This window comes from Salvelinus alpinus, chromosome 6 (assembly GCF_045679555.1).
Source record: "Salvelinus alpinus chromosome 6, SLU_Salpinus.1, whole genome shotgun sequence".
Lineage (NCBI taxonomy): Eukaryota > Metazoa > Chordata > Actinopteri > Salmoniformes > Salmonidae > Salvelinus > Salvelinus alpinus.
The window spans coordinates 60,146,036-60,164,891 of NC_092091.1; the positions used below are offsets into that span (position 1 = coordinate 60,146,036).

Here is an 18,856-nt window from a genome sequence, read left to right on the forward strand (position 1 = left end):
TAGCATTAGGCACAATCTGGGATTTTTCCTGCTGCTTATGTAGCCCTTCCTGCAGTTAAATTACCTAATGGCCTCATGGGTGGAATGTTATACATTTTTTTCAGAACTTCATCATTAATAAACTTTTCTTTTTTTTTTGTTGCCGAAAATCCTGTGTTTTATGTCAAACAGTTTTGTTATATTTCAGTCTTCTGTGATGTAATATTGGGATGCAAACTCAAACTTGATTACATTTCAATTCTATTTCTGACCTGGTACAGGTGTCTTCTTTTTTGCTAATCCCATAACCATGTGTGTGAGGTGTACCTATTTATTTATCCCCTGTGAATTCTATTGTAGTTGATGTCTTTAAAAAAAACTTCATTACATCTGCAGTAATTCCTTGTTTAGCATTTCTGATTCACACTTTTGTACCAAGAATGTATGAAGAATGAAGAGAGATCAGACATGTGAAGGGTTAATTCTGTTCCAGAGCACAGAGCAGCACTGGGTGGGGAGCAGCATGTAAACGTCACTTTACTTAATGAAACTGAAGTGTGTAGACGTACCGTATGTTGCGCACACAAGCAAACGGTCTCAAACTCTTCTGAAAAAAATGCTAAGGCAGCTCTTTTTTTTATACTACACTATATAGTACCGAAGAATCTGAGAAAACGCCCACACTCTTTCACACACACAGATACAGGTGAGTAGAGATTAACAAGGGCAGGTGAAGATACATTCTACTGTGTGAATTCTTCTATTCTCTTGTTTTCCTTATCGACTACAGTACCTTTGTTTAACTTAATTTTGTACCATGACTATTATAAACTGTATGTTGTATGGTTAAACAACTTTAATCAACATTGGTTAGTGTCTCTAAACGCTGTGTTGACAGTGGCACTGAAACTATCGAGAGCTGACTCATTCCAGGAAATAATTTATTGTTCCACCTTCTCTGTCTAAATATGGCTTCCTCCAGCAGTCTCCTGTCTGAAGAGCAGTTCCTGTGGTCTACATGTCTGGAAGTGTTCACTGAGCCAGTCACCATTTCATGTGGACACAACTTCTGCATGGCCTGTATCACAAAGTACTGGGATAGAAAGGACCTGTGTCAATGTCCACTGTGTCAGGAGAAATTCTACAGACGACCTAAGCTTCGGGTCAACACAATGTTAAGAGACTGGTCGACCCTGTGGAGAATCTTGAAGACAGGATCTGTAAGAAGCATGACAGACTCCTGGAGCTGTTCTGTAGGACTGACCAGACATGTGTGTGTCAAACATGTGTGTGTCAGGCAGACCACAAGACTCATGACACTGTCTCTATAGAGGAAAAGTGTGGAGAGAGGAAGGCTCAGCTGGGGAAAACTGAGGCAGAAGTGCAGCAGATTATCCAGGAGCGACTGAAAAAGGTTAAAGAGATCAAACTCTCAGTATATCTCAGCAAGAGATATGCAGAGAGAGAGATAGCAGACAGCATACAGGTATGCACTGCTGAACTAATTGAGGTGATTGAGGAGAAGCAGAAAGCAGTAGAGAGGCAGGCTGAAGGGTTCATTAAAGAGCTGGAGCAGGAAATCAATGAGCTAAAGAGGAGAAGCACTGATCTGAAGCAGCTCTCACACACTGAGGACCACCTCCAACTTCTCCAGAGCTTCATATCCCTAGAGTACAAACCTCCACCAACCAAGGACTGGTCTGAGATCAGTGTTCACACTGATCTGTGTGTGGGGACTGTGAGGAGAGCTGTGTCTCAGCTGGAGAAGACACTGAATGAAGAGATGGAGAAGCTCAAACTGAAGAGGATTCAGCAGTATGCAGTGGATGTGACTCTGGACCCTGATACAACACATCTCTATCTCATCCTGTCTGAGGATGGAAAACAAGTAAGACTTCAAAATACACCACAGAATCTTTCTGACAATCCAAAAAGGTTTCATCAGTATTTAATTGTCCTTGGAAAGGATGGCTTCTCCTCAGGAAGATTTTACTATGAGGTGACGGTTAAGGGGAAGACTGACTGGGATTTATGAGTTGCCAGAGAGTCCACTGACAGGAAGGGGATTATATCACCTAGTTCTGAGGATGTAGTCTGGACTGTGATCCAGAGGAATTGGAATCAGTACATAGCCTGTGCCTCCCCCCAAGTTTATCTCTCCCTGAGAGAGAAACCCCAGAAGGTGGGCATGTTTGTGGACTATGAGAAGGGTCAGGTCTCCTTTTATGATGTGGAGGCCAAGTCTCATATCTACTCTTTCACTGGCTGCACCTTCGCTGAGAAGCTCTACCCATACTTCAGCCCCTGTGATAATGATGATGATAAAAACTCAGCTCCTCTCATCATATCTCCTGTCAATCACACACACTGATTAAACGATGGAACTGACTTATAACTTACAAATCATTAAATACATCAATATTTACAAAATAGTATATTTATTCAGGTGACATGGCACACGATTAGAATATCCACAGATGTCCTCTGAAATAGTATCAACAAATGAAAATGGAAACTGTTTTGTACATCTAACCCATGGATAATAAATGTGTGTATTTACTTAAAATGAAGACTATCAACTGGAATGAATTTAAATACAATTTATACAAGTTATGTTGCTTTGATAATTTATATAATTTACCCACAACTTTTTTAGGGAAAATTATACTTTAAAGCAGGGTTCCCCAAGTGTTGGACATAAAAGAGTGTAAAAACACCAGGAAATAATCTCCAATTGATTTAAATTTTGGATACCTGTTGCAATCTATTCCAATGCATAATTTAGAGACACGTGATCGTATACAAATGTAAGCAAGGTTTGAAATGATTACGTTTCTATCAAATGTTATATCTGTTTGTGCTTTGTGCAGTAAATTTGTATTTTATTTTATTAGGATCCCCATTAGCCGACGTCAATGGCAACAGCTAGTTTTACTGGGGTCCGACACATAACAAAAAATACATTACAGACAAAATACTTCAAAAATGTACACACATTTAAAATATTAACATCTAATGTGCATCTATCAGTTACATATACGTGTCAGTGCATACACACAAAAAGTAGGTCACATGGGGGAGAGGCGTTGTGTCATGAGGTGTTGCTTTATTTGTTTTTTGAAACCAGCTTTGCTCTTCAATACTTGCGCTAACGAGATGGAAGGGAGTTCCATACATTCATGGCTCTGTATAATACTGTTAGATTCCTTCCTGTTCTGGACCTGGGGACTGTGAAAAGACCCCCGGTGGCATGTCTGGTGGGGTAAGTGTGTGTGTCAGAGCTGTGTGTAAGTTGACGATGCTAACCATTTGGAATTTCCAACATATGTTTCTTATAAAAACAAGAAGTGATGCAGTCAGTTTGTCCTCAACTCTTAGCCAAGAGAGACTGGCATGCCTAGTATTTATATTAGCCCTCTGATTACAATGAAGAGCAAAATGTGCCACACTATTCTGGGCCAGCTACAGCTAAACTAGATCCGTCCTTGCAGCACTTGACCATATGACTAGACAATAATCAAGATGAGATAAAACGAGAGCCTGCAGGACTTGCTTTGTGGAGTGTGGTGTCTTAAACGCAGAGCATCTCTTTATTACAGACAAACCTCTCCCTATATTTACAACCATTGAATCTATATGTTTTTACCATGAGCTAACATCAAGTCATTTCATCTCCTCAATTTGCTGAACAGCCACACCATTCATTACCAGATTCAACTGAAGTCTAGAATTTAGGGAATGATTTGAACCCAATATAATGCTCTTAGTTTTAGAGATGATCAGGACCAGATTTTTACTGGCCACACATTCTAAAAATGTACAATCTAGAAATTGTGTAATTATGTTCTGGCCCTCAACCATCCACACAAAACAAAATGGCCCGCTGCTGAATCTAGTTGATGATAAAGGACGTACTCAGCTTTTGAACTGTTTGTGGATGTAGGTGAATGTGACAAAGGACTTAGTCTGCCTTAAAGCTGGTTATTGATACTCTAAGTGAATGTGATAAGAGACATACTCAGCCTTTGCGCTGGCTCTGGATCTGAGACACTGAATATGACAAGGGACGTACTGTGCCTTTAAAGGCCCAATGTAGCCGTTTTCATCTCAATATCAAATCATTGCTGGATAACATTACTGTAATAGTTTCCATTAAAATGGTAAAACAAATATATATTTTTTAATTTAAACTTTGCAAAAAACGATTGCTCAAGCAAGAATTTTGCTAGGACTGTCTGGGAGTGGTCTGAGTGAGGGACCTAATTGGAGGGGCCTAATGGGAGGGACATGTAACCTGTAAACTAGCTGTTATTGGCAGAGAGGTTTGGAACGCTCTGTTATTGGTCTATTAACTTATATCGGCTGGTGATGTCACCAGGCATGCAACACCTGTTGACTAGAAGGTCCTGTGTGGACTGTATTTAAAACCAGAAACTCAGGAAATAACACTGATGAAATTCTTTCACACTTTTACTATGTTTTTTTTTTTCTTTTTTTTTTCTTGGGGGGGGGTTGGATCAGCTTAATCTTGCGGAAAGAATGTTGCTTCCAATGTAATTGTCTGCATCATTTCCAATCCCCCATATTTTTTGGGGTAAATATATATATCCATACACACATGCATACATATACATACACATACCTATATAGACATACATACTTTTTTTTAAAGAATATACCTTTATTATTATTCCCCGCACCCTACCACCGATCCCCCAATTGGAGTAAACTAATAAACACTTCTGCTTTTACCTTCAATTTATACATCTTATACCCATCTTACAGACACAGTCCACTTTACAATAGTTCTCTCTTATTTGTTCTTAGTCCTTCTTCTATTTCTGTTGTCCATCCAATTTAATTTCCACTTGTAACTGTGCTATTTCACAAAAGCTCCGCACCTATACACATTTCACAGATCCCGTATGCCCTACATTGTTTATCTTGTTATTAGTCCCACCCTTCAGTTCCACTCAACTCCTCCCATCTATCTTCCAACATCATCCATTTCGGATTTTTATTTGCCATATATTTTTCAACTGTGCTGTGATGCTTCACAAAAGACTTGAACCTTCCTATTCTCATAGCTTCTATAGATTGTAAATTAAAAATAATTTTTTTTGCTAAAATAATTATTATATTATTGATTGATTGACTATGGCTTTTCAAATCCCCCAGTATTGCTATCTGTAGCGTTAGTTTTAGGCAAATGTTGCAATTCTTCAGCCATTCCTGGACCTGTGACCAAAAACGAGCTACATATGGACAATACCAAAATAAATGATCTAATGACTCTGCCTCCTCACAACAGAATCTGCAGAGCTGGGAAGATTGTATACCCCATATATATAACATTCTATTAGTTGCAAGAATTTTGTACAGTAATTTAAATTGAAAAATTTGAAGTTTTGAATCCGGCGTTGTTTTGCGTATCAATTCATAAACCATGTGCCATGGAATGGGTACATCGAAAATCTCTTCCCAACTATTTTGCAATTTATATGGCACAGCTGTCAGTTTTTTGGTCCTTAAATGAAATTGGTATATGTTTTTATTTATCACACTTTTCTTTAACCATTTATGTTCTTTAATTCAGGGCCGACATACAAGTTCCTTACTTTTTTCCCCTTCTACTTGCCTCTTCCATTTTTGTGGTAATGCTGCAATTAATTGGTTGTAATTTTGGGTAGAGCAGACATTTCCATATGTCTGTGTTAGCTGCATGTGTGACATAACTCCACCAGTCCTATTTATGACATCATTCACAAAAATTATACCTTTTTTAAACATTTCTTCAATAAATACAGTTTTTTTATCAATTACTATATTTGAATTTAACCACAATATTTGTTGTACTATTTGTTCCGTCCTTTCAGGTGGATTAAACTGAAATTGCAACCAACTTTCTAAGGCTTGTTTAAAAAATAAGGATATTTTGGAGATTATTTCCTTTTCAAACAACCGAAAGTGAGCAGGTGTAATCTGAATAAAGGGGAAAAGGCCCTTCTTGAATATAGGATGAGACATTCGTACCAATTTACTAGAGAACCAGTTTGGATTTAAGTATAACTTTTGTATGACTGATGCCTTTAGTGAGAGGTCTAATGCTTTAATATTTAATCATTTCTGCCCTCCGAATTCATATTCGTTATATAAATAGGCCCTTTTAATTTTATCTGGCTTGCCGTTCCAAATAAAATGGAATATTTTTTGTTCATATAATTTAAAAAGCAGGTTACTAGGTGTAGGCAAAACCATAAGCAAATAGGTAAACTGTGATATGACTAAAGAGTTAATCAGGGTGATTTTTCCACAAATAGACAGGTATTTTCCTTTCCATGGTAGCAAGATCTTATCTATTTTTGCTAACTTTCTATAAAAATTTATTGGAGTGAGATCATTTCTTTCTTTTGGGATTTTTATACCGAGTATGTCCACATCTCCGTCAGACCATTTAATTGGTAAACTACATGGCAATATAAAATGTGTATTTTTTAGTGATCCAATACGTAATATGGTACATTTATCATAATTTGGTTTTAATCCAGAGAGGATAGCAAAGGTATCTAGATCCTCTATGAGGCCCTGGAGGGACTCTAGTTGTGGTTTTAAAAGAAAACATGAATCATCAGCGTACAATGACACCTTAGTTTTTAAGCCACGGATTTCTAATCCCTTAATATTAATGTTTGATCTAATTTTAACAGCTAACATTTCGATGGCAATAATAAATAGATATGCCGATAGTGGACAACCTTGTTTTACTCCTCTAGATAGTTTAAAACTTTCTGAGATGTAGCCATTATTTACTATTTTACACCTAGGGTTACTATACATAATTTTAACCCATTTTATAAGAGATTCCCCAAAATTGAAATATTCTAGGCATTTATATATAAACTCCAGTCGTACTTTATCAAAAGCCTTTTCAAAATCAGCTATGAAAACCAGGCCTGGTGTCCCCGATATTTCATAGTGTTCTATTGTTTCCAGTACTTGCCTTATATTATCTCCAATGTATCGTCCATGTAAAAAACCTGTCTGATTAGGATGAATAATATCTGACAAAACTTTTTTTATTCTATGCGCCAAGCATTTTGCTAGGATTTTTGCATCACAACACTGAAGTGTAAGAGGTCTCCAATGTTTTAATTGGACTGGATCTTTATATATACACCACTTGGGTCCTGTTTCAGTAATAACGATATCAGACCTTCTTGTTGCGTGTCTGATAATCTACCATTTATATAGGAGTGGTTAAAACAAGCTAATAATGGTCCTTTGAGTATATCAAAAAAAGTTTTGTATACTTCCACTGGTATGCCATCCAGAGCTGGAGTTTTCCCATCTTTAAAGGCCCCAATTGCATCAAGCAGTTCCTCCTCTGTAATTTGGCCTTCACATGAGTCTTTCTGTACAGATGTTAATTTTACATTATTAATAGGAAAAAAATCAATACAATTAGTTTCAGTTAGTGGAGATGGAGGAGTCTGAAACGAAAACATATTCTTAAAGTACTTTACTTCCTCTTTCAAAATATATTTTGGTGAATCATGCGTGACTCCATCATTTGTAACAAGTTTTAATACATTTTTTTTGGTAGCATTTCTATATTGAAGATTGAAAAAGAATTTGGTGCATTTTTCCCCATATTCCATCCAGTTCGCTTTATTTTTATAATATATTACACTGGATCTTTCTTGAATAAGTTCCTCCATTTCTTTTTGTTTTTCCTCTAACTTATTCTGTGCCTCTGTGGTACCGTTTTTATTGCTATCTAACTGTACTGTTAGTCCTTCAATTTCCTTTGTTAATATGGACTCTTTTGATCTAAATTGCTTTTGTTTTATAGATGAGTACTGAATTGCATGGCCTCTAAAGGCACACTTAAAAGTGTCCCATACAATAAGGGGATCTGCTGTACCTATGTTATGTCTGAAAAAGTCAGTTATAAAGTCTTCTGTCCTAGTTCTAAACAATTTATCATCTAGTAGACTTTGATTAAATTTCCAATATCCTCGCCCACGTGGAAATTCTGTAAGAGAAATATATATGCCAATTATGTGATGATCCGACCGCATTCTATCCCCTATCAACACTTTTTTAACTTTTGGTGCCAGAGAGAATGGTATAAGAAAGTAGTCAAGACGACTAGCTTGATTCAGCCTCCGCCATGTATATCTCACTAAATCAGGGTATTTAAGTCTCCATATATCCACTAATTCCAATATATCCATGACATTCATGATTTCCTTAAGTGCCTGAGGGTGATAGTTTGTAGTGTGATTTCCTTTCCGGTCTATAGAGGTATTTAAGACCGTATTAAAATCTCCCACTATAATAATAGAGTCTAGTGTTGCTTGTAGAGTTGATAAATTCTTATATATATTTTCAAAGAAGCTTGGATCATCATTATTCGGACCGTATAGGTTAACAAGCCATATTTGTTTATTGTCCAATAACATATTTAAAATAATCCATCTACCTTGAGGATCTGTTTGGACAATTTGCACATTTGGATCAAAATTATTGTTAATTAAGACCATCACCCCTTTTGAATTTCTTTGCCCATGGGAGAAATATATTTTGCCCCCCCAGTTCTTTTTCCACAAAACTTCATTTAAAACTGTTGAATGGGTTTCCTGTAAACAATAGATATTATAATCCTTCTCTTTTAGCCAGGTAAATACTGATCGTCTTTTCTTATTATCTGCTAAGCCATTACAATTGTAACTGGCTATACTTATTTCACCACTTACCATAATGAGACACACCTTTCATTCTTTTAATCAGAATATATTTTTGTAAACGTACTATTAAAAAGTAACATAATGATTGAGTGTCTATATAGTTGTACCATGATATTTGCATTTCTACTAAGTAAACCTCCAATTGGTCCCTACTATTCCACGCGCTAAAAGCCCTCCTCAACCCGAGTTGGGTTGTCATCCCAATACCCGGCAGACCACCCTCGACCCCCTGTATCCCATAGCCCTGAACCGACTGGGATCCATCCTTTGAAAAGAGCATACAGTGCCATTTACCGGATTGTAGTAGATCAGTTGCCATATGCATTTCCATTGCCCTCACCTCTTTTTGTATTATATATAGCTGTGGATCATCCTCTATTGTCCCTAACATCTTCTACTTCTTCCTTCGCAACAGTTGTGGGATACACTCACACACACACACACTCAGCCCTTACCCCCACACAACCATAAGCTCACTTTCTCAACAATTGCACCATCCCAGAGCCCAACTCAAGATGGGTCATGATTTACAAATGTTACTGCAGTTGCAGCTGCATGAGAAGGCCTGCAAGACCGCGCAAAATAATGAGCAAAAATTTAGAGATTTATTTACCATTGTCACATCCTAGATAATGGTGGTCAAATGTACACCTTATTCCTGAAACACCCACCCGTCATGACCATGTCCCCACGCATCTCCATGCAGTCCTACTTTGATTTTGTGCCGCCAGGGCCACAATAATATACCCCCTCTCTGAATGTCCGAGTGTGACCCCCTCCCCATGGGTTACTGCAGCTAGTGTTGCCAGCACTGCCACTGCCTGGGTGGGGGCACCCCACCGGAATCCCCACCGGCTAGGTACAAGGTCGTCAAGGTTCTCATTAGCAGTTTTGAGAATTTCCTTGTATATTATGCTCTCCCTTTAGGGGGCTTTGGCTTTGCAGGACCAACCCTGCCAAGCAGGCTCAGAATCTTGAGGGGGCAGTGCTGCTCTTGGTCTCTGACCTCATTTTAGCTGCATACAGACCGCTTACAGCGAGCACATAAAACAGTTAGGGACTTCTCCTTAGTATCTGGGTCATTCAGGTGGGTGTCTAGGGTATAGGGCCATGGACCGTACCATTAAAATAGGATAATAAATAATTAGATATAATTAATTAAAAATTAAAAATAAATGTAGTTCTCCATGATAGGACAATAAATAAATAAGACGTATAATTCATTATAAAAGTATATCCATCATCTGAACAACCTTGAAATCCCTCTCATACCCGGCTCACAGCAATACATTGGCTCTGGGATATGCAACCATTTCATTACTCACTCACTCAACTTTCCAAACATAACAAATAAAATAAAAAATAAACACAAACCTTACCATCCACACATACTGTGCATTCTGTTTACTTAGTTTTTATCTTCACTATGTAAAAATAGTGCTTGTGTGTTCAATTAGTTATATGTGAAGATTTATAGAAAAGCTATATATTTTTGTTGTATTGTTACAATCAGTAACCGGGCTTGAATTGTGTTTATTTTCCTCGTCTATGAGAACTTTGTACATTTTAAAATAACCATGGAGTAGTCTTTGTGTCTCTGAACAACTGGTTTTCAATATATAGTTTATCAACGACGTTAGCTACTCGTTTCGCTTTTAATCTATTTTCTTTGAAAATTGGATACAGAACTTTGCGCCGTTCTGCAATTTCCTTCGGAAACTGATCATTCATGCCAATTTTGGTCCCAGCAAGTCTTTTACCCAGGCTTTTAACCATTATTTTATCTTTAAATGAAGCAAATTTGGCAACAATTGGGCGTTCGTACCTCTGCCCTCTCTGTCCGAAGCGGTGAACACGTTCAAGTTGGATTTTGTCGACAACCTCGCGCGGAATCTGAAGCGCTGTAAGGAGGAACTCTCTAACTACAGATTCAGGAACTTCTCCTTCTTTTTCTTGGATACCTGTAAGTACCAAATTCTCTCTCATGGATCTAGTTTGTATGTCCAGTAAGGCTTCTTTCAGAACGGTGTTCTCCTTTTTAATTCCATTCATTTCGGTTTCAATCTTATTGACTATCCCTTTTAGCTTGTGCGTTTCCTTCTCCAATGTCGCAGCTTTTTCATCACTCATCTCTAGGCTTGCCTTCAACTCTTTTATATCCTTACTAACTAATTCAAGAATACCCAGTTTGTCATTTATTGATTTTAACAGATCGGTTTCGACCTTTACCATTCCCGGTGGTGAGAATATTAAATCATCAGTGTCTGTAGAAGAGTCACGTTTACGTTTTGCAATCGGTTCCCCTGTCTTACTCTCCGTCATGTTTGTTTGTTGCCTGTTTTCGTAATATTTGTCGATAAATGTCTCTAGTTTTAGAATTTGTTTTGTGTTATTGTCCAGATTGAAGGTTATCACTCACCAGATTATGTAGTGCTAATATTTTAGTCTAATTTAGCAGATAATTCGAATATTATGTTTTATCTTGAGGTGCTCTACATAAATCCCTTCAGCCCGCCATTACCCTTACGTTACCTTTACGCCTCAGTCTTCTTCACTTTTACTATGTTAGCAAAGACGGTAGAGTATGAAGATAGGCAGAAACTGCTTCTCCAATAGAAATCCCCTGTCACACTTGTAGGTGATGTCATTGTGACATTGGCTAGCTAATCTCATGCACAGCGTAGAAGCACGTCATCAGGTCTAATGGTCGAACTCCGCCTTCGGAGGCCGTCAAATCAAAGCCAGTCCTTCGCTATGAAGTTGTTTTTGACAAATGAAAATGTGTCAATTGGTCACTTTCACGAGGTTGGAGTAATAACATGTTCAAATACTGAAGACATTGGTTTGAATCGAGGTTGTGTCTTTAGAGTTAGAATGGACAGGTAGGGAAGAATTGTTCACTTCCCTCGTTGACTTTTCAAACCCAAAACCCCGGCCTGGTCTACTTGGTCTGTTTCGCAAGTCTTTTGGAAGTCTGTTGAAGTTGCTCCTCTGGGTTTGAAATTTTGACTTCACATGGCCTTTAAGCTGGGTGTTGATACTGTGCAAGTACATACGATACGTACTTTGAGCTAGTTGTGGATGTGGGTGAATATGATCAAATCCATACTTTTCCTTTGAGCTGGTTGTGGATGTGGGTGAATATGATCAAATCCATACTTTTCCTTTGAGATGGATGTGGGTGAGGACAGGGTTCCTGGATTCACATATTTGTTTTCTAAAATAATTATTTGTGTTTGATTCAGCCTAATGTGCATCGATTTGTATTTTACACAACTTCTTTGGGGACAATATCACTTAACACTGTCTGCATTATATATGATTGATTGATCCGAAGGGATCCCATGTTTACACGTCATTGATGTTCCCTGTCACCCCTCCTTCAACGTCCATCCACACTGGCAGGATGTCTTCTTAGGGACGATCAAAGATCCTTTTCACCAGGGCCTGGTCGTGCCACTGGTATGACGGCATCACATGAGATGGCATCTTCTCCCCTCCAGATAGAATGCAGTTGACACAAGCAACATTAGGACATTCTGGCAGAGTTCGCTGTAGCTCCTGATGGCTGTCTTTCAATTAAGAGGGAGGTAGTATGAGAATGTGGCTTAGACAATGCATACGCTGTGTGTGGCTTGGTTTCCCAGGGAGCACTGTAGGCCTAGTTAGACCAATGGGATGAGGGACACCTGCTTACTCTAGAGATGCACAGTGTGTGAAATATGTACCTAAAGCACATTATATTTTAGCATTTTCTCTGATGCCTCAAAAGCATGTGTTAGGGTTCGTTCCTTTCGTCCTTGTCAATCATTATTGGCTCATTGGTGAAATTAGCATTATGACAATATTTTTAATTCAATCATTCAAAAACCTTTATTAATGCAATTACAGACAGACGTTGACAATCAGGAACATAGTACGCATGTTTCCGAGTAAGTTCTGCATCAAACAAAAAGTCTAAAGTTGTTTTGTTACACCCTCAGTCTAGCCTGGTGATGTCACTACCTACGTCATGACCTTTTTACTCCTGAGACCAAAACCCTGCCTACCAAGCTATATAAACAATGGCTTTTAGTGTTATCTAAAAATTAGCAGTAAACGTCCACTCTCCAAAGTTGATTTCTTGTGGAATGTTTGACTAGTCTTATCTCCTCCATTCCCCTGCAGAGCTCCTTCTCCACAGTCACACATTCTCAGAGGGGCCTTTTTATAAGAAAGAGAGAGAACTAAAAAACAATTGTGGAATACTAAACCTCTACAATGAATTTATATTGTTAATCTGTAGTCTAGGACCCTATAAATGTAACCCCTCCCCTTCTATTAATACAACATAAGAATAATCAATTATTCTAACACATCAAACATTTTGATACAACCCTTTTCATGACCCCTAGGTGAACCCGACACATGTTGACTGATGATGGTAATGTGCACGCAAAGGGGGAATTTGTTGCTCAGACATCCCTTTTTCTATGAATACAGAATTACCAACTCAATAAGCAGTAATGACCCAATGTTGCCACGATTTAGGGACTTACGTCCTGTACAGGTCCAGAACGATGCACATATTTGATTGTATTTTAATCAAAGCTCAAGATCACAGTCTTGGCATCGTAAAGGACCATAACTGTATTACCATTATTGCTCTTTGTTTTTGTTGTCAATTGTCTGTCAGTGTTGTTTTATCTGTTGTTGTTAATGGATGCTGTGTGGGTTGTCTGCCACCAAGTGGCATGTTTTGTTATGTCCTGCAGATTTGTTTTTTAAACTCAAATAGAATATATGAAAGAGACAAACTCAATAAACAGTAATGATCCAATGTGGCCACAATTTAGGGATTGTCAGTTATGATCATGTGTTGCCTTTAACATAAGACGACCTCAATATTTGTAGGACCTTTCATTTCATTAGACTTCTTCAGGCACCACAAGCAGCAGATGCAGGCTTTCAGCATACAGCGAACACGGCCATTTTCCTACAAACAGTGAAGACATTCTGCATTTTCTGCTTTCACCCATTGTCTTGCTTGACTTGATAAACTGGTAGTTGGTATAAGTCAAAGTGAGTATGTTTAAAGGAAAAATCTGGGACATTTCTTGATTCTTAATTAATGTTAAAATCTGACAAGACAGCCACTACTTTTTCATCCCAATGTGGAATTAGAATTCTGTTGTTGTTGATGCCTGAAAACCTTCCATACACCTGCAATAGGTCCTTGTTTCACATTTCTGATTCACACTTATTCTACCTAGATCTGTAAAACAATTATAACACTCTTGTTTAAACTGTCAACCATGTTTGTATTGAGAAGGTAAAACAATGTTTCAGAGATGTGAAGGGTTAACTCTGCTACAGAGCAGCACTGGGTGGGGAGGAGCATGTTGATGTCACTTTGCTAAAGTGAAACTAAAGTTGCTGAACGTGCTGTATGTTGCACACACGAATAAACTCTCTAAAACACTTCAGACATCTCTCTTAAACCACTACACAGTCTCCTATGTTTTTAAAACTACAGTAAATACTAGAGAAAAATCGGAGAAAAACGCTTACACTATTTTAAACAGAAACAGGTGAGTAGATTTACAAGGATGGGTGAATAAATATTACTGTGTATATTTATTTGTATCGTAATCTCCTGTTTTCTTCATCTACAGTACCAATGTTTAACTATATTTAGTAAATTGACGAATTTATACTGCATGTAGTACGGTTAATCAACTTTAATCAAGATTGGATAATGTCCAGGGACCTGTGCCGTGTTTACAATGTCACTGAAACTATCGAGAGCTGACTCATTCCAGGAAATGGAAAATGCTCCGTTAAAAAACATATATATTGTGTTAATGACTATTGATTATAATCTGGAGCTAGCTGGAGTCTTATTATTTTGATTTTAAGGTTTGCTGCAATTTGCTAAATAAAAATGTTGAACTTTAACTGGTTTACATTTTCGACTTTGCTCTCTCTCTCTAGATATGGCTTCATCCAGCATTCTCCTGTCTGAAGAGCAGTTCCTGTGCTCTATCTGTCTGGATGTGTTCACTGACCCAGTCACCACTTCATGTGGACACAACTTCTGCATTGCCTGTGTCACAAAGTACTGGGATAGCAAGGACCTGTGCCAATGTCCACTGTGTAAGGAGAAGTTCTACAGACAACCTGAGCTTCGTGTCAACACAACTTTCAGAGAGGTTGTAGAGAATTTTAAAAGGATGAGAGACAGACGTAAAGATGAATCCCCTCCCAAACCTGGAAAAGTGCCCTGTGACGTCTGCACTGGGAAGAAGCTCAGTGCCATGAAGTCCTGCCTGGTGTGTCTGGCCTCTTACTGTGAGACTCACCTGGAACCTCATCAGATAGCTCCAGCCTTCAAGAGACACAAACTGATCGACCCTGTGGAGAACCTGGAAGACAGGATCTGTAAGAAGCATGACAGACTCCTGGAGCTGTTCTGTAGAACTGACCAGACATGTGTGTGTCAGTTCTGCACTGAGGGAGACCACAAGACTCATGACACTGTCCCTATAGAGGAAGAGTGTGGAGAGAGGAAGGCTCAGCTGGGGAAAACTGAGGCAGAAGTGCAGCTGATTATCCAGGAGCGACTGAAGAAGGTTGATGAGATCAAACTCTCAGTAGATCTCAGCAAGATAGATGCAGAGAGGGAGATAGCAGACAGCTTACAGGTCTTCACTGCTCTGGTGCGCTCCATTGAGAAAAGCCAGGCTGAGCTGATTGAGGTGATTGAGGAGAAGCAGAAAGCAGCAGAGAGGCAGGCTGAAGGGCTCATTAAAGAACTGGAGCAGGAAATCACTGAGCTGAAGAGAAGAAGCACTGAACTGAAGCAGCTCTCACACACTGAGGACCACCTCCAACTTCTCCAGAACTTCCCATCCATAGCGTACACACATCAACCCACCAAGGACTGGTCTGAGATCAGTGTTCACAGGGATCTGTGTGTGGGGACTGTTAGGAGAGCTGTGTCTCAGCTTGAGGAGACACTGAATAAAGAGATGGAGAAGCTGCCTGAAGTCAAACTGAAGAGGATCCAGCAGTATGCAGTGGATGTGACTCTGGACCCTGATACAGCACATCCCAAACTCATCCTGTCTGAGGATAGGAAACAAGTAAGACGTGGAGACACACCACAGAATCTTCCTGACAATCCAAAAAGGTTTGATCTTTTTGCCATTGTCCTTGGACAGGATGGCTTCTCCTCAGGGAGATTTTACTATGAGGTGACGGTTAACGGTAAGACTAGGTGGACTTTAGGAGTGGCCAGAGAGTCCATAGACAGGAAGGGGTCTGTATCACCTAGCCCTGAATATGGACTCTGGACTGTGGTCTTAATGGATGGGAATCAATACACAGCCTGTGCCTCCCCCCAAGTCATCCTGTCCCTAAGAGAGAAGCCTAAGAAGGTGGGGGTGTTTGTGGACTATGAGGAGGGTCTGGTCTCCTTTTACAATGTGGAGGCCAGGTCTCATATCTACTCTTTCACTGGTTGCACCTTTAAAGATAAACTCTTTCCCATCTTCATCCCCAGTAATAATGATGATGGAAAAAACTCAGCTCCTCTCATCATCTCTCCTGTCAATCACACAGGCTGATTAAACAATGGAGAGTGAATCTTTTTTCGGTTATTGCCCCAAATTGTAATTTGTGTTGACATTTTTTTTGAGCTTGTAATATACCATAATGCATCTTTGAAAATTTGCTAAGATATACTTAATGAATACAACACAGCTTTGGTGTCACCCTGTCTCAAAAACAAATGGTTTTCACCGCTTGGAACTATTGGAAATTAAGCTTTTCCTCCTGACCGTGGATGTAGTTGAATGTGAGAAAGAACTTGCTTTTGAGCTGGTTTTCGGTTTGCGACAGTGAATGTAATAAAGGACGTACTTTTCCTTTGAGCTGGTTGTGGATGTAGGTGAGGATGAGGCCAGGGATCTCCACCAGGGTGATGATGAATGAGTCTTTGGCCACGTTGCCCAGGTTTTAGGGGGACAGTTGCATCATAGAGGATAGGATGGGGTCAGGGCCAGCTGAGATGTATTCCTGATGTCCAACACAGAGTACAGGAAAAGAGGAGTTTGAAATAGTATAAGTGGTACAATACAGACCTGGGTTCAAATAGTATTTGTTTTCTTTCAAATACTTTTGCCGTTTGATTGAGCCGGTATGGAGTGCCAGATGGGCAGGGTCTGTACTTTAGGGACTATTCCATTGGTTCAACCGCATCAGGCGAGATCAATGAAGTCCACTGCATAAAAATGTTATACAACATATTCTGGGTTGAACTGTGCTTTCATTTATGAATAAATATACACTTCTAGGCAATTCCTTTTTCTACAGAGTATCACAAACTCAAGCCATCATTTTGGGATTGTCAGTTATGATCATCCATTGCCTTTGACAGAAGACAAACTAAGCATTTGTAGGACCTGCATTTAATATGTTCAACTCTATAAAAACTTCCTCATCAGAGTAAATGCCTCTTTCATATTTGATCCACTGTAGTAAGGAGTAAAATGATCCTGTTAACAGGCGAGGGAGAACGAACACCTTTTCACAAATCACTAACTTTCAAAAATGTCCATGTAAGAACTTTTCTGTTATGCTAGTCAGTTGTATTTCTCAAAATTGTATTAGATATACAAATGCAAGACAAGAAGTGACCATGATCATCATTACCACAATCCCAAAAGTCATTTGAGATACAAAACACTTGTAGTGTATCATAGTGGTGGTTACAAAATAACAGTGGTGACATGGAATGCATTTGAATATTCTCTCACAATAATTTGACCCAGAATAGGCTTAACTAAAAAACAAACTCTACAGCCTATAAAATTGCACCAAACTACACTAACAATATTCTTGACAGATGTACTTATGTCACATAAAACATTTGTTACAAAAAGGCATTGTGCTTTTTAAAAAAACTAAGTGTGCCATAAATTAATAAACAGGTTATCAAAAAATATTGTTGTCTCTGGGACTGGAGTGATATCATGTTAAACCTTTTGCACATGGATTCAAGAAAACTTCTGGGAATGCCTTTGGTTTCTGTCTTCAGGTTTGGTTTTTCAAGTAAAAGTCCCTCCTGCATGAGTCTACAACAATAAACAAATGGAGTGTTAATCTTTACTATTGTCTTCATCAGCATCATCATTTTGGGTATATGACTCTAGATTATGGAGGTAAATGAATGTATTCTCTGTTGGAAAAGTTTTGTTAACTCACCATGGACTTTATCTCAGCACAGACTCCATCTGCATTGGACCGATCCCGTCCCGCCATATTCTTACTGTTCTCTACAAACTCCTAAAGAGAGAGAGAGAGAAAGAAAAGATAACGTGAAAAGCGTGTTGGGTGATGAGATAACAAGGTGAGCTCTGTTTAAAATGTGCAGAAACCGCTATTCGCCATATATAAATGGATTGGTACTCTGCAAAACACCAGTCTCAACGTCAACAGTGAAGAGGCGACTCCGGGATGCTGGCCTTCTAGGCAGTTGCAAAGAAAAAGCCATATCTCAGACTGACCAATAAAATAAAATGAAGATGGTTAAAATAACACAGACACTAGACAGAGGAACTGCCTAGAAGGCCAGCATCTCGGAGTCGCTTCTGCCAGTTGAGGACTCCAACTTCTGGGCCACATCCTGACTGATGGTTGCCCATTCTTGCATAATCAATGCTTGGAGTTTATCAGAATTTCGGGGGTTTTGTTTGTCCACCCGCCTATTGAGGATTGACCACAAGTTCTCAATTGGATTAAGGTCTGGGGAGTTACCTGGCCATGGACCCAAAATATCGATGTTTTGTTCCCCGAGCCACTTAGTTATCACTTTTGCCTTATGGCAAGGTGCTCCATCATGCTGGCAAAGGCATTGTTCATCACCAAACTGTTCCTGGATGGTTGGGAAAAGTTGCTCTCGGAGGATGTGTTGGTACCATTTTTTATTCATGGCTGTGTTCTCAGGCAAAATTGTGAGTGAGCCCACTCCCTTGGCTGAGAAGAAACCCCACACATGAATGGTCTCAGGATGCTTTACTGTTGGCATGACACAGGACTGATGGTAGCGCTCACCTTGTCTTCTCCGGACAAGCTTTTTTCCGGAT

At 39.1% G+C, this 18,856-nt stretch overlaps 1 protein-coding gene and 1 pseudogene across 3 annotated transcripts; both read left to right on the forward strand.

Annotated features, from left to right (window-relative positions):
- Window positions 1–470: 470 nt before the first annotated feature.
- On the forward strand, window positions 471–17,879 carry LOC139579039 (E3 ubiquitin-protein ligase TRIM39-like). Of its 3 annotated transcripts, none has more exons than XM_071407251.1 (2): window positions 471–685; window positions 14,703–17,879. In XM_071407251.1, the coding sequence occupies exon 2, from the start codon at window positions 14,705–14,707 to the stop codon at window positions 16,334–16,336; it is 1,632 nt and encodes a 543-aa protein (XP_071263352.1). In that variant the 5' UTR covers window positions 471–685; window positions 14,703–14,704; the 3' UTR covers window positions 16,337–17,879. The 3 variants fall into 3 exon arrangements, with proteins under 3 accessions (XP_071263352.1, XP_071263351.1, XP_071263350.1); XM_071407250.1 differs by having other exon boundaries at window positions 552–685; window positions 14,719–17,879; XM_071407249.1 differs by lacking the exon at window positions 471–685 and adding an exon at window positions 14,137–14,299.
- LOC139577873 (E3 ubiquitin-protein ligase TRIM39-like) lies at window positions 932–2,928 on the forward strand (annotated as a pseudogene).
- Window positions 17,880–18,856: the final 977 nt, after the last annotated feature.

Coding starts and splice junctions, on each gene's coding strand:
- LOC139579039 (XM_071407251.1), top strand. CDS start 14,705: ATGGCTTCATCCAGCATTCTCCTGTCTGAAGAGCAGTTCCTGTGCTCT.